The sequence below is a fragment of the Mixophyes fleayi genome, chromosome 1, assembly GCF_038048845.1.
Source record: "Mixophyes fleayi isolate aMixFle1 chromosome 1, aMixFle1.hap1, whole genome shotgun sequence".
Taxonomy (NCBI): Eukaryota; Metazoa; Chordata; class Amphibia; order Anura; family Limnodynastidae; genus Mixophyes; species Mixophyes fleayi.
Window position 1 is genome coordinate 433,032,287 of NC_134402.1, and position 17,031 is coordinate 433,049,317.

The following is a 17,031-nucleotide window of genomic DNA, read 5'->3' on the forward strand; positions in this document are numbered from 1 at the left end:
CTCTGGACCGGAGAGAGGATACAAGCGTCCCTTGGGTAATTTAGAGCCCGGAATGAGCTCAATGGCACAGTCGAAATTGCGGTGCGGTGGTAGTGTGTCAGCAGCCTTTTTGGAGAAAACATCCCAGTAGTCATGATACTGAGAAGGGAGCTGCTCCGGAATAGACTGAATAATACGTAGAGGTAGTGTCAAGCAAGACTGTGTACAATGGGGGCTCCACTGGACAATTTCTCCTTTTGCCCAATCCATGACGGGGTTATGGCAGGATAGCCAAGGGTGGCCCAGAATTAAAGGAACCGATGGACATTCGATAAGACGTAAGACTATGGATTCCGAATGGAGAGCGCCAACGTTCAACTGTAGTGGTGGGGTCTCCCAAGTAATCTTGCCTCCTGGCAACGGACTACCATCTAAGCCACATACCGTAATGGCAGATTGGAGTTTAATCAGCGGAATCCCAGCAGAGCGGGCAAACTCGATGTCAAGGAAGTTGCCAGCAGCTCCACTGTCAATGAAGGCTGATAGTTTCGTAGAACGAGCACTGAACGTGAGCTGTGCAGGGACCAATAGTGCATTTTTCTGGGAGACAATTTGTAGACCTAAGTGAACTCTCCCCTCGTTCCTTAGGCATGCTCGTTTCCCGACTTGTTTGGGCAAGAACGGGAGAAGTGGCCTCTTGCACCACAATAAACATAAGCCTTGTGACCGTCTCCTGTCTCTCTCCTCAGAGGAAAGACGGTATGCTCCCAATTGCATTGGTTCCTCACCATCCTGGGAGATAGGAACGAAGGCGGATGGAGGTGATGACGTTTCCTTTTCAGTTTTCCGCTCTTTATATCTCCTGTCAATTTTAATGGAGAGGTGCATCAGATCCTCCAGAGAGCTAGGAGACGGGTATTGCAATAGCGAATCTTTAATCTGTTCAGATAGGCCGACACGGAACTGACTACGTAAGGCAGGGTCGTTCCATCCACTGTCAGGTGACCATCTACGGAATTCCGCGCAGTATTCTTCTGCCGACCGTCTGCCTTGTTTCAAGGACCGTAGGTGAGCTTCCGCGGAGGCCACTCGATCCGGGTCATCATACAGTAAACCCAATGCCTCAAAGAAGGAGTCTACGGACTGCATGGCCGGACTGGTCTGTGGCAAAGAAAACGCCCAAGACTGGGGGTCACCCTGTAGAAGGGAAATAATAATCCCAACTCGTTGCTGCTCTGAACCGGAGGAGCGGGGTCTCATCCGAAAATAGAGCTTGCAGCTCTCCCTGAAGTTCCGAAACAAGGTTCTATTTCCGGAGAACCGATCCGGTAAATTCATTTTGGGCTCACAGATGGGATCTGGAGGAGATTGTGAAGCTTTTGTGGCTTCTTCTTGAACAGACATACGCTCAGCCAATCCCTGCATCATCTGATACAAAGACTCAACATGGCCTGCTAGGGTTTGTGCCGGAGACGGTGTGGATCCACTTGCATCCATCCTAATCTTGTCTCCGTGAGTGGGCCGGTTATAATGTTAGGAACCCCTCCAGCCGGCACAACACAATCCGGAGTCTACTCTGCCAGTCAGGTGTTCACTGGAGCCCCTGATGGTGGGGACAGACTGGGCTGCAGACTGACAGAGGGTCGTGAAGTGTGTACCGGCTGGGGAGAACCCAGGCAAGAAGAGTCAGGTCCACGCAGAGGTCAAAGGCCGGCAGCAGGTAACAGTAATGATGAACAAGCTGAGGTCAGAGGTCACAGGCAAAGTAGCAGAACGGGTAAACAAGCCAAGGATCAGGGTCACAGGAAACACAAGCGAAGTCCAATACGAAGCCAAGGGTCATACACGGGAAGTCAAACGTAGATACAGGATACAGGAACTGGAACAAGCAGGTCAGCAGACTGGAGCACAGAAGCTATAACCGGCAATGAGGCAGCAGACCTCATTGCCTTAAATACCCAGCTGAACCAATCACAGGTTGAACACACTCCTGCAGGTTAATAGAGCAGTCACTAATAGAGCCAATCAGGGCTTGCCCCTGGCCTGCACAGTTGCAGGCTAATGCCTGTAATTGCCTCCTATGATCTGCCCCTATTAATTAGCCCACAGGCTGTAGAATCGCTGCGCCCGGCTTCCTCCTATTGCCGGGACGCAGCTCTGAAGCGTCTGCTGGTTGCCCCGGCAACGGCCGGGTTATGGCCGGAAATGACGTCCCGGTCGCCATGGCGACGGCCGGGACGCGGGTGAGTGAGTCGCGGCGGCTGGGCACTGCCGCGGCTCGTAACAGCTGGAGCAAGAGATACGGCAGAAAAACAAGTAACTTCAAGATTCTCAGAGCTTGATTCAGACATGTGGGCTCAAGTTTGGCACGACCATACAGTAAACTGACTACAGCTAAGTGACCCTTCCCTCCCCAAAATCATAGGCTGTAGTAAGCAGTGGCAGATCCAGGGGGTCGGGCCCCCCTAGCAGTACAAGCCTAGTTTTAAATTGTGTCCCAGACACCAATGAAAACGGAGAGGTATATGGGCAATTGTGGGTAGGGATGGGGTCAACCGGAGCCAGACAATCAGAATGGAGGGGGGCGTGTCTATGCTAAATCAACCCCCTAAAAACAAAGTATAGGTCTGTCCCTGGTAGTAAGTTTCCTCTGCGCGCGAAGACGGAGCGGACAGGGCTGCGTTTACTGATGTATGTCCCGGTTCTGGGCAAGCGCAGAGTGACTTTACAATACGCTCAAAAACGTTCAATACGTGTCTTGATGACTAAGACCCTACATGTTTTACTGGGGGTCCATAAAATTATAATTTAAGCACCACATTCAGCAAAATGTTAAAAATACCTTTTTTCCTGTTTGGTGACTTTGGGGGCTTCTTTTTTGCCCCTTTTCCAGTGTCTCTGGACCCGGTTTGGGACGCTTTCTCTTTCTCTTTCTCCTTCATTTCCAGCATCTGTTGCTCTTTCTCTTCTTCTGCGTCTAGTGTCTGTTTTTCAAGTGTCAGCTGTGGGAACAGTATCAGTGAATGAGACCTAACAAACATCACTGAGCCGCTCAGTCTCTAACATACAAACCCAATATTGTGTGTAATTCATGTATAACTTCCGATAAGACATATTCAGCAACTAAAATACAAATAGTCCTTTATTAAATGTTACTGATATTATTCCCTAATATATATATGTATTTGGGATAAGATTATGATGGTGGGATAGACCTTTTCTCGTTAAGTCTATAAAAGGTCAAACAGTGGGACTAATTTCACTGATAAGAGAACAACTACTCGCTACTGAAGAAATCCATTTCAAGCTGCCAGCTCACTTGCTGGTCTTTGGAAATACCACTGTAAGATCAAAATCAATCTGTGCCTAGTTTCGGGGGTGGCAGAATTTCTGCAAAATGTGCATGGTGGAACTTTTACACTTTCAGATTTTTTTCTAAGATACCGCTTGTTTTACTGTCATTTATGTCTTCAGTTAATCATGAGACTGAGTAATCGGAACAGTCTGTATTATGTGTCACTTTTGTGTGTTTGAAGCTTTTTACTACATTAGTCAGAGTGCCTAGAAATCACTTTCCCACAGCAGGACTGGAAATCGCAACATGCGTTCCAATACAGGGACCAAGCACGATATCTGGGACCTCCTCTAAATGGTAAGCCGAGTATATTTTCCCCTTTTACCAAGGAAAGGCTATCTTAGTAACAGTTAATTACCAACTGCTCGCAATGGTTTCTGCATTGTCACACATTATACACCATATACACCCATTATACACCATATTACCATAGTTGTGATTGCCGATAGGGCTGCTTGCCATGTGTCATTAATGAGCTTGTGATCAGCTTCAGGGATCTGTCCTTTAATCTCCATGGAGGAATCCTCTTTTGCTTTCAATATTGCTGGTTTACTTTTTTGTTTCCCTGAGTTCAGCTCTGGGGACTGAATTCTTCGAGGAACAAGAGGAATCCTACAAATAGTAAATACATTTATCAATTTGCAATATTACCTTTACACTACTTTTGAATACAACACGTTGGATGTGTAAACCTTTTACCCTATAGAGCTACATTTGTCACTACAATCTTCCCGCATTAGTCTTACATGACTACTTTGTGCTGTTGGAGGACCCTGCTATTTCCACTATCTATTTGTCAGCCTGTGGCTTCTTGCTGGCCTCTCTTCCCCTCCTCACATATGACACTAAAGGTAGCTTACAAAAGTCCAAAAACATTTCCATTTTCAAAAATGTGTCTATTTAACCACCTTGTGCGCACATATGTGCATGCCCACATTATGCATTTAGGGTCTTCACCCTTAAAAATCCCTGGTTGCCATCCCCTAGTCTGGCACTGCCCTGCCCCCCTTACTTCTGGTATGGTGTGGGGGTGAAGCAGCATATTCTTCTTTTTTGTCAGACTTGGCAGCGCCACACTCCTAGCCCGTCACCAACAAGGAGGAACCGGTATCTAGTGTGGAAGAGCTGCGGGGGGAAATAAAAACACTGAACGAACAACATTATTTCATTCAGTGTTTTAGGCTTCCCCTAAACCTTGGTACCCTACACAACCGTCTAAGTTCACCTAGTGGTAGTACGGGCCCCCTGAATAAAGACCACATGTTGTAAAGAGCCATGTTATAAAACCAGTTATTTACCAAAACCGTATAATCCACCTCCTAGGTCAAATAAAAAAAAGGTTCTCCAATATACTGAGGTTTACAAAACAGTCTTAATTCTTAAGCTGGGTACACACTTATGCAATCTTACTTCAGATGCAATTTCTGTAATGATTTTACCAGTTGAAACTCCTGAGAAGCGTGCTGATTCATGTGCACACACCTACACAATTTACTTTCAGCTCTGTGATCTTCATCTCTCATAACCATCTTCTGAAAAGATCCCGACTCTGTACACACTCTACAGATATCTGCCTACAATGCTGGTCGTGAGTGCGTGCACACGTCCATATTTGCCCGACGTCGTTTATCGATTACCGTGAGTTTTAGGAAGTTTATAAAACCAAATCAACAGATGCCATGCGTTTTGGTGCGATAAAACATGATTGTTGGAGCGTACACACTTTTGCACTGATCAGCACCAGTGCTTTTTTTTGTCATAGAACTCACAGAACTGAGTTCCGGCACCTTTTTTTAACGGATTTTCCAAGTTTTAAAAGTAGCTTTTGAACATTTGATGTTTGGTCCACGTGGACTTGAATCGCCCTGTCGAGCGTAACAGGTAGGCGGCAAAATCATTAAAACGGTGCGGGCAGGCTGATTGTGTGTCCAGTCCGATGCATATGTACTTTGTCCGCACTGGTTGTGATGGCACTGCTGGGCTTGTGGTGCTGCTCAGCTTGTGATTTGTCGTGTGCTGAGAGCTTACTGCGGCCGGTGACCGTCATGTTTTGTTATACAACTGACATGTGTGGGTGTGTGTACAGTGATTGACTACATAATATGAGTTCCGGCACCTTTTTTCTTACAAAAAAAAGCACTGATCAGCACTATAATTGCAGAGATGTGTACCTAGCTTTACTCTAGCCCCAACATTAACCAGATCCTAAATTTGAACCTATCACAACCTTAAACAAGCACAAGTTCTAACCATAATTGTAGCTCAAAGACTAACTGATCTCTGATTAAAATCTTAAATGTAACAGTCACTTATTTAGCAGAATGTATAAGTGGTGTTGTCTTGATATAACTGTAGTTGTGTGCTATTACTCTTGTTTTACAAATGTGTACGGGGACTACTAATGTGTTCTAAAACCTGTCACTGCCAACATACTGAAGCAGCCCTAACATTGGTGCAAATGTGAGTGGACCTGCACTGGAATGGTGAAAGGCATATCTACTGTAAGTACATGTCCTCCGATTGCTGGAAATAAGCATTATTACCCCCCAAAAAAATTTTCTATATTATTATTTATCTTTAAAAACATTTTTATTCTTTAAATGAAATCTGGAATTGGAAGCGCACGTCTGGTGCACGCAAGTGCCAGCATGCCAGCTCCCGCATGCTCTGGACCCTGTACTTGACTGGCGAGCAGTAAGACTCCTCTTACCGCTCCCTGCCAGTGTTGCTGGAGAGCTGAGCATTGCATTGTTTGTTAAATTGTAAAATAGAAAATTATCTCCGATAAGCAGCGTTAGAAAACCACAAGTGCAGGATCTTGTTAAATAGACCCCTTAGTATCTTCTAATGGGAGGATACAGTGTTCTTTACTCTGAGTGTGGGCTAGTTGCATAAACGCTCCTAGTTAAGCAACCACAAACAAATAAAATAGATTTTATTCTGTATGATTAGATTATCTAAATGATTATTCAAAGGGTTGACAAGAAGCAATGTGGGGTGCATTTCCCCCAGCAAAACATTTTCCTGCGGGCAGAAGGACTTGAATATCATGGATTCTCAGGAACTGCGGGTCCCTAGGAGGTGTCTTACACTTTCAGTAGGACGACGTTGGCCCCCTGCAAGCTTACTTTATACAGGAGAGCACATTTCTAGCTCAACTGTAATAAAATACCTTTAAACACAAAAATGAGACATGTATAAAGATTAAGCACACTCAGCGAAACGCGCGTCAGCGTCTTGCTGGATGCTTCTGCCAAATGATCTAGAAGGAGTTATTTAACATGGATTGTTCTATTCTGCTCAATTAAGCCCACAGTTAGTGGAGCACTGTTCAGGTAGTCAGCAATACACCTCCCATAATTTAATTGAGCCGGGTGCTGTATCGCTATGGAACGACTATATGGAATTCTCATTTTGCTTAGTTCATTAGCTACTTTCTTTTTGTAATTATCTCCTTATAGTGGCATACCATTGTGATAACTTAGATGTTATCCCCTCATTATTGAAGTAGATCTTAGGGATCACATTACAGATATCAAGAGGGGTTTCTCAATTCAAATTATAATAGTGCTGACATACCACTATCTCTAACACTTGAATATACTTGAAGGGAGTTGATTTGAGCCGATTACAAACCATGCTACTCCCAGACCAATACGATTATAGCTAGGCACGCATCCAGCCAGTTTTAATTACACATTGTTTTTATCTTATTGATATTCTATATATCTCGCTATTTTAGTGAATTAAATAAAAGTTATATTTTAACTTCCTGATTCCACTCCGAATATAGATGACATTCTAGTGAGCTCCAGTGCACCTCATTATCCTCCTTGTTCTTTTCCTAGTTTATATACATGTATAAAATACACAGCTTCTCAATGTCCGCTCACTCTCATGATTAAATGAGGCTCAGCTAAGCAGTGTTGTAGGAGAATAATAGAAACCTTGAAATGAATAAAGTTGTTGGTCTAAAAAGTGAAAGCAGTAAGGTTAATTAATCTCTGCGGAACGACGGGTTTTGCACTTTCGAAAATGACCTTTATTGTGTTTATTTGATAATAATGCTATTATTTATATTATCTCAGACGTCCACTGTACCTTTTTGGCTTGTCAGGTTCCCCTGTTAGGCTGGAATTAGACATGTCCAAGAGCGGGATGCGAGCAAACTCATGATTGGTCTCTGATGGGGCTTTGTTTTCCATTCCTTGATAATAATCATGAAGAAACCTCAATGTATCTTGACAACGATCCACTTCCACCTTTATGTATGAAAAAAAGAAAAACCGCAGATTAACAATGTGATATCTGGCAAGTTCTTCTGTCGAACAACTAGGGAAGCTGCTATCAATGTCCTGAGCTTGAAGCTTGGCTAATGTCATACTCAGTACGGCTTGATTAGCTGATCTCTTTAACATTGAGATAAATACCAAAGCAAAAACATTCTAATTTAACCATTCCAAGAGCAAACAGCAGAAATAAATATACAGGTGTAGGCGGCCGCTTCAGTGTCTATCAAAGCTGCATTTACTTATGTATGTACAAGAAAAAAATATTTTTATCATAATAGAAATGATCAACTGTTACTTACAAGATTATAAAGAGGTAGATGGTAAAAAATGCTACAATGAGTTTTAAAGTTAGTAATAGTAATGTACACAGGTAAAAATGCTGTCTTGTAGAGCAAATTCCGCTTTGTGATGTCATGCGCCTACTTTTGCGAAGTTGTACCATCCTTTAGGGGAAGAGCATGAACTGGTTTGGCAAGATTGTGTTGGCTGCGAGGGGTGCAAAAATTTGCTCCTTCTGGGAGGAGAATGGTAGATTGACTGGCGCTATATAAATAATTAATAGTAATACCTGTTAACACATATTACCATTAATGTGGAATGTACCTATAATTCTATGAATTATAACTTCTAGGTATAAGTCTAAATAAAAAAAAAATGCTGACAATACTCTGAGAGTCATTATGAAAAATTGTTACAAAACATTTCTAACTATCAGTATTCACGAAAAATGCTGCATAAGGTTGAACTTGTTGAACACATATAGAGGTTACATGACTGTTGCACAAGTTTATCTTTGGCAGCAGCACCTGCCAGTGAGATTTATTATACCAGCAGTGGAAATATAGGAACAACTGACAACACAGCAATGCCAGGGCCTGGGAACATGACAGAAACCACATTCACAATCACCACAGGCCAGGGACAGGTACAGAGAATGGATGTGTTACTAGTGATCTCCCAGAGGTTCCCACCTGCAGATCAGTAGTCCGCAGGTTTCTTGGTTTTGGAGAAAACTAAATGAAAGAAAAGACTTTAACCACTACACAAGATACTGTATATGAATCAACACCATTGTTATTCCGGTGGAGAATTAGATATACAAATGTAACCATGTGGATGTATGTTTCATGTAGAGGAGCATTTCATGTATATATTATGATGCTGATTGTATTATCGTATGTTCACAATCTATTTAAGGGGGCTGAAAACATAGATCAGACACTTGCATTGGGTCAGTCACCCGGTAGCAGAACCTAACTTGGCAAAGAGGTCGTCCCAGAGATCAGCTGACCCACACGTCCAATCCGGGGACACCGTGTTTTTCTGGGTGGGGTAGACTTTTCCCGATAGTGATATGTTCGATACTGGTTAGTGCGACATTAAAATTATGAAGCCTAACAGGGCGACATGACAGAAATTCAGACTTACCATTACACACACACATAACATTTCCGACAGGGCTTCAATAAACTGCGACTGCAGAAAAGGGCGACAGTTAAGATTGATGTCATTTGAGAAGGTAACTCTGACATTTCCGGTGTTAAAGCGGCAATACACAGACCCGGCGCTTGATCCTAATCCTATCCCTAACCCTGACCGTAAACCTAAGTCTTAAGTTAGATTTTACTGTGCCGGGTCCGTGCATTGCCGATTTAAAACTGGAGATGTCAGAGTCGCGTTTTGAAGTGACGTTAAGTTCAACTTTCTTCCTTTTCTGTAGTCGCAGTTTAGTGCAGCACTGTCGGAAATGTTGTGTGTGTGTAATGGTAAGTCTGAATTTCTGCCATGTCATCCTGTTAGGCTTCGGAATTTTCCTGCCGCGCTAAACAATGTCGGACATATCGGTATAAGAATAGTGACTACCGCCCCTTTTATCAATATACGTCCTTCTGCTGACCAGACCCCTAGTGGCAATGTGATAAATGTTGTATGACGACCTGTCATAGAGCCCATCCGTGCTTCACTTTTAAACTTCCAGCAGTTACCAGAAGCGCCAATGTTCTATATGGATAGCGGCTGGGTACAGTCCCACCCCAGTAGCCTACACGGCGAGACTTATAAATGAAAACAAGAGGCATTCACACCTAAGTGGAACAAGACTTCAGTGATCAGTTCCCATCAATGTTAAGCTTGATGAAGAATGTGATTACTCAATCAATTTTGAAGCACTTCTCTGGGGGTATTGTGGATACGTGTGACCAGCCCAGTTTACAGTCAATGTGCAGTTACACACCCACGTGGCACTGCAGCTCAATAAATAGTCCTAATTGGCCCTGTGAGTTTTGGAGAGCTATTTTGTTTATGTCTACCTGCATCAATGAGAAGAAATGGTTCATGAGTATTCCCAAGTGATCTGGCAGCCACCCTTCATTCACAATATCGGAGCGCTCCTGTTCTGCTTCTTCCTTCCTGTTGTCACAGATGTCCCACAGACGGTCTCGAAGATCCTGTTGTTGGGGAAAACACAAATAACGTATAAACTAATATTTACAGAGATAATTGCAGTTCCAAAAAACAAACACATTTAAGTAATCATACTGTATTCAAATAATTTCACATGTTAATATAAACACATACTTTGGTGTATTTTCCTACTTGTACTTTCCATGTGCAAGATGTCGTTAAAGTGAGCAGTGCCTGCATACTGAGCACATAAAGGCAGAGAGAGACGGGGGTGACACATAACATTTACCTAAGAGCATACTTGCCAACTCTCCCCGAATGTCAGGGAGACTCCCTGAAATAGGGGTGATCTCCCTCACTCCCTGAAGAGTCTGGCATTCTCCCTGATGCTGAGCCAGTACAAGACGTGTTTGGCTTTGCCATCTTTGGCATGATGACACAGTTCAGAAATTGTGTCCTATGTCCATGTATTGATGCCTATGGAGATGGACATTTTCATGGAGACCAAGAAATGTAAAAGACACTTCAGTCTCTAGAGATTCATAAGCTGCTTTTTTTTTAAAGCATAGTTGCCTACTATCTCGGAATGTCTGGGAGACTCCTGCATTTCTGGGAGCCCTCCAGGGCTCCCAGGAGAGCAGGGCAACCTCCTGGTTCTCGCCCCCACAATAGATAAGTGGTGGGGGGATGGGGGGGGTAGCTTAATGATGCAAATATTGCGTCATCTTAGCCCCCCCCCCCCCCCTGTAATCACCCAAAATTGTGACAACCGTTTAGGGGGCGGGGTCAATATGATGCTATTCATCAAGCCCGCCAACACATGCCCACCTCCCTCCGGATCTCCTTGAAGCCAACAAAGAAAAGTTGGCAAGTATGCCTAAGGCTCCACCTTTGTGTTCACATAGGGATAGATGTATCAAACCTTCTAAATAAGAAAAGTGGAGGTGTTTCCCATAGCAACCAATCAGATTATACCTGTCATTTATATAGTGTATTCTAGAAAATGAGAGCTAGAATCTGATTGGTAACTATGGGCAACACCTCAACTTTTCCTTTTTATAAGGTTTGATCCATCTATCCCATAGACCTATAGAATCCCACCTTTGTGCACACTTAGAGAGCACCTGTCAGCTACACATAGCGGAAGCAGCCATTGTGTGGGCTGAAGCAGTGTTCATGAGAAGGCAGCCTATCAACACACTAGGAGCCAGGGACATCACAAAGGTACTTCATGTCCAATATTCATGACGTTTATCATGTTGTACCCTTATAACTCATTGTGTATATAATTGTTTTTTATATGACGTGTGTTAAAGCAGTGAGATAAAGCAAACTGGAAATCCGCAGAAATATGGGAAACCAAGCCAAATCTGAGATATTTATTGTCATTTTCAATTATTTCAATATATTTGACAATTAATCCCCGTTTTTTTTATCTTTAACTTCTGTTTTCTATTAAAGAGTTTCACCTTTCGCACATAAATTCTTGTGACACAAAACATACGCCCGGACACACAGGTTGCCAGAGATGAACGACCACCAGTTATACTAAACTGCAGACTGGTTCATCTTAAACATTTATCAAATTCTCATTCTCATATTCAGTCCTGTATTTAGGGCAATATAATTAGTTTTAAAGTACTGTGTAAATATTGCAATAGAAAATGTAAATAAATCAGTTCATAAAATTGACAGAACTTTTACACATCAAAGGGAGAAATCAATTAACTGCAAAGAGCTCTGGGTACCTTGCGTGATTGGCTCCTGGGCAGACTCACGGTTAATACGGCAATGTCTGGATTACAGACCAAAGATTGCTGCAGAGTCTTAACGTGTGCACTTCACTGTTACTTGAATCCCCCCAAGAGGTGAAAATAGCACTAATGTACAAAACAAAAAAATGGTCCTTTAGTCACTGAGAGCAGTGTCTCAGTGACTAAAGGACCATTCAACTTAAAATACAAATGACTTAATATAAAGGGACTAGTAATGATGTTCACAAATATATAAGTGTATAAAAGAGAGGTTAAAAATGGGGCTTCACTGCGAGTTTCAGAGTGGGGGCCACTGCAGAGGTATATTGTTGGGGTCCATGCATTCTCCAAGCTCGATAGATACGATGGTCATAGTTCTTGTTCTGCCCCTGGGTCTAATTATCTCCTGAAACTTTTACTTATTTTTAGACTTTCAAACTTTTTTTTTATTTCTATAATTTTTTTTCTATATTTTGACATATTTGTGACTGTTCAGTTTGTCAATCTGTGTAACATGCAACAAAAAAAAATTGATTGTCGCCTTATTGGTGCCAGAATATATCTTAGTACAGTATTTCATAAAATTGTGTACATTATACATAAAAAAAAGAATACATTAAAGTGAGAGAAAAAGGAAATGTTGTTCTCTAGATGTGAAATTCTCTTTATTGACACCTACATCAAGTCTTTGGTGCAATTCTGCCTTTGTCTCCTCGTCTTCCCACATATCCTCGGCCACAGAGCTGAAGTCAGACTGCCACTGAGAGACAAACTCCTGCTTGTGGTCTGGTCTCTGCAGGTAATACTTAAATCTATTTCTGAAAAGAATTAGATATTTTAATTAATTTTACAGACTGAGATCAAATCTAATGTACACTAAATAATTGTAGTACAAAGGATTGGCTCAGTGCTTAAATGCACCATAAAAAAAAATAAACCAAAAATCTTGCAATCCTTGTGACCTTTACAAACTTGTGTAAAAACTACATGTAAACTGTACTCTACGTGTACTCTACTTGGCCACAAACTAGTTCCAGGTTACATTGAATTCATCATCATTTATTTATTTATATAGGGCCACTAATTCCGCAGTGCTGTACGGAGAACTCATTCACATCAGTCCCTGCCCCATTGGAGCTTACAATCTAAATCCTCTAACTTACACACACACAGACTAAGAGAGACTAAGGGCAATTTAATAGCAGCCAATTAACCTACCAGTATGTTTTTGGAGTGTGGGAGGAAACCGGAGCACCCGGAGGAAACCCATGCAAACACGGGGAGAAACACAAATAGAGCGTAATATAAAAAAATCAATCATGGAGTTTTTAGGATGTAAGTGCTATAATGTACCTGATATCATACAGATAATGAATGACAATGAAACGTTCTTTTCTCATACTCCGCAATCCGGCTTTAATAGCAGTTTCATATGTCTCTTCTATAGTCTGCCAATAGGGTACTAAGAACTTGGGAATTTCCTGTGAAATACGTGATGACAAGATTATAATGCAAAATTATCGCTATAATAGTACTAGTATTGTTAAGAGATTTTTTGTAGGGAAAAAAACACTTTATTCCTAAATTGGATGTCTAAGGAACAGGTTGAGATTTAAAGATTTAAACATTGTAAATCAATTACCTGCTGATAGACCTAGATTCAGCAGTTTGTTACAGACTGAGTAGACAAGACAGTAAGATGCCCCTATTCATTAAAATGCAGCCTATTAATTCACCCACCGTGGTGTCACATCAGAGATCTTCAACTTCTTTCCAGCCATAAAATCGAAGCATTTATAAGAGCCAATTTGCTACCATAGTGACAGGTAAACACTGCACGCAACGGATTCTCAGCTGTATGACTCTTTCCCCTTTCACTCTATCATCATCATCATCACCATTTATTTATATAGCGCCACTAATTCCGCAGCGCTGTACAGAGAACTCACTCACATCAGTCCCTGCCCCATTGGAGCTTACAGTCTAAATTTCCTGACACACACACACACACGCACACACAGACTGAGACTAGGGTCAATTTGATAGCAGACAATTAATCTACTAGTATTTTTTTGGAGTGTGGGAGGAAACCGGAGCACCCGGAGGAAACTCACGCAAACACGGGGAGAACATACAAACTCCACACAGATAAGGCCATGGTCGGGAATTGAACTCATGACCCCAGTGCTGTGAGGCAGAAGTGCTAACCACATAGCCACCGTGCTGCCCTCAATCCTGCCACTACGGGAGCGATTTCGCACTTATGAATGCATCTGGCTGGAAATGCGCAGTGTTCAAAGGAACAGAAATAGAGCGTTGTGTGCATTAATAATGTCACTAAATATTGGTTCCATTGTGTTTAGGCAACATGTACTCTTTAATGTATATTCAGCCAGCTCGGTCATTGGATTTGTACATTGTTTAGCTGCTCGGCAGGGTGCTTTATCTGTGGCAGTGTAAGCTGGAAATGACACCGTTAAACTGATTTAAATAAAATTGTAAAATTATAACTAAAAATAAATAATTACAGATTGATCTCTGCATTGACAGCATGATTGATATATGAATCTGCACTCATGAAAATACAATATATCAAGATAAAAAATTATCTAAATAAATAAATGTGATAAGAAGAATAAGATGATAAAAAAAAGTTCTGTATACACAAGAAAAAGATTTTGGAAGCTTTGTATCTAGTTACATAACATACTGTAACATAACCAAATGACAGACAATATTAGTAGTCAAGTCGGTTTAAGTTATACGATGTAAAAATGAAAAATTACTAAGTACTAAGAAATGCATATCATTTACTTATGCGAATTTACATACCGGTGGGAGTGGCTCATTTGCATACACCCATTCAGCAGATCCTGGCTGAATAGGGGGAGGACCAACTGGAGTGAGAGCAGGTGGTTCAGGAGTAGCTGCGGCTGATTTAGACCTTTTCCCTGGTGATCGACCTCTGGGAGATCCTTGTAGAGATATATAGACAACCAATCATCATTGTAACAATGCAGACTTGCATGCATAAAACAGGTAAAGCATCAATGTGAGTGTGATGAAAAAACAAATGTTTCTACATTTTATTATCTGAAATTGCACATTCTGTTATAAGCATTTGTGATATAAATCTTGCTTTCTTTTTCCTTATGTAAATGAGCATCCTGAGACAACCTGTGTCATTCTACAGAACAGGCTAAAATATGTGATAATCTCACAGAAAAGGCTCAGTTATCTAAATCATATAGGAAAGGCTCAATTATCTAAATCATATAGGAAAGGCTCAGTTATCTAAATCATATAGGAAAGGCTCAATTATCTAAATCATTCAGGAAAGGCTCAATTATCTAAATCATATAGGAAAAGCTCAGTTATCTAAATAATATAGGAAAGGCTCAACTATCTAAATCATATAGGAAAGGCTCAGTTATCTAAATCATATTGGAAAGGCTCAACTATTGAAATCAAACAGGAAAAGCTCAGTTATCTAAATCATATAGGAAAGGCTCAATTATCTAAAAAATATAGGAAAGGCTAAATTATCTAAATCATATAGGACAGGCTCAACTATCTAAATCATATAGGAAATGCTCAATGATCTAAATAATATAGGAAAGGCTCAACTATCTAAATCATATAGGAAAGGCTCAATTATCTAAATAATATAGGAAAGGCTCAATTATCTAAATCATATAGGAAAGGGTCAATTATTGAAATCAAACAGGAAAAGCTCAATTATCTAAATCATATAGGAAAGGCTCAGTTATCTAAATCATATAGGAAAGGCTCAACTATCTAAATCATATAGGAAAGGCTAAATTATCTAAATCATACAGGAAAAGCTCAGTTATCTAAATCATATAGGAAAGGCTCAGTTATCGAAATCATATAGGAAAGGCTCAGTTATCGAAATCATATAGGAAAGGCTCAATTATCTAAATCAAATAGGAAAAGCTCAGTTATCTAAATCATATAGGAAAGGCTCAATTATCGAAATCATACAGGAAAGGCTCAGTTATCTAAATCATATAGGAAAAGCTCAGTTATCTAAATCATACAGGAAAGGCTCAGTTATCGAAATCATACAGGAAAGGCTCAATTATCTAAATCAAATAGGAAAAGCTCAGTTATCTAAATCATATAGGAAAGGCTCAATTATCGAAATCATACAGGAAAGGCTCAATTATCGAAATCATATAGGAAAAGCTCAGTTATCTAAATCATATAGGAAAGGCTCAATTATCTAAATCATATAGGAAAAGCTCAGTTATCTAAATCATATAGGAAAGGCTCAATTATCGAAATCATATAGGAAAGGCTCAATTATCTAAATCATATAGGAAAAGCTCAGTTATCTAAATCATACAGGAAAGGCTCAGTTATCGAAATCATACAGGAAAGGCTCAATTATCTAAATCATATAGGAAAAGCTCAGTTATCTAAATCATATAGGAAAGGCTCAGTTATCGAAATCATATAGGAAAGGCTCAGTTATCTAAATCATATAGGAAAGGCTCAATTATCGAAATCATTCAGGAAAGGCTCAATTATCTAAATCATATAGGAAAAGCTCAGTTATCTAAATCATATAGGAAAGGCTCAGTTATCTAAATCATATAGGAAAAGCTGTTATCGAAATCATACAGGAAAGGCTAAATTATCTAAATCATATAGGAAAAGCTCAGTTATCTAAATCATATAGGAAAGGCTCAGTTATCTAAATCATATAGGAAAGGCTCAATTATCTAAATCATATAGGAAAGGCTCAATTATCTAAATCATATAGGAAAGGCTCAGTTATCTAAATCATATAGGAAAAGCTGTTATCGAAATCATACAGGAAAGGCTAAATTATCTAAATCATATAGGAAAAGCTCAGTTATCTAAATAATATAGGAAAGGCTCAGTTATCTAAATCATATAGGAAAAGCTCAGTTATCGAAATCATACAGGAAAGGCTAAATTATCTAAATAATATAGGAAAGGCTCAGTTATCTAAATCATATAGGAAAGGCTCAGTTATCGAAATCATACAGGAAAGGCTCAATTATTTAAATCAGATAGGAAAGGCTCAGTTATCTAAATCATATAGGAAAGGCTCAACTATCTAAATCATATAGGAAAGGCTCAATTATTTTAAACTTACAAAAAAGGCTAAAGTAATGGACCATCGTGCAGGAAAGGTTCAAATATCTAACAAAAGAGAGAGACTCAAGTACTTCAACCTTACAGAACAGGCTTGAGT

The 17,031-nt window shown here is 40.6% G+C and overlaps 1 protein-coding gene across 1 annotated transcript in view; it reads right to left on the reverse strand.

Moving 5' to 3' along the window:
• Nucleotides 1–17,031, reverse strand: part of SPEF2 (sperm flagellar 2) — a 166,341-nt gene that overhangs the window by 36,706 nt on the left and 112,604 nt on the right. The window contains exons 21-27 of the mRNA XM_075184373.1: nucleotides 14,616–14,758; nucleotides 13,137–13,264; nucleotides 12,463–12,601; nucleotides 9,936–10,073; nucleotides 7,436–7,596; nucleotides 3,763–3,946; nucleotides 2,822–2,981 (exon numbers count right to left, since the gene is read on the reverse strand). Of these exons, the coding sequence (XP_075040474.1) occupies nucleotides 2,822–2,981; nucleotides 3,763–3,946; nucleotides 7,436–7,596; nucleotides 9,936–10,073; nucleotides 12,463–12,601; nucleotides 13,137–13,264; nucleotides 14,616–14,758 (1,053 nt within the window). The remainder of the gene's footprint in view (nucleotides 1–2,821; nucleotides 2,982–3,762; nucleotides 3,947–7,435; nucleotides 7,597–9,935; nucleotides 10,074–12,462; nucleotides 12,602–13,136; nucleotides 13,265–14,615; nucleotides 14,759–17,031) is intronic.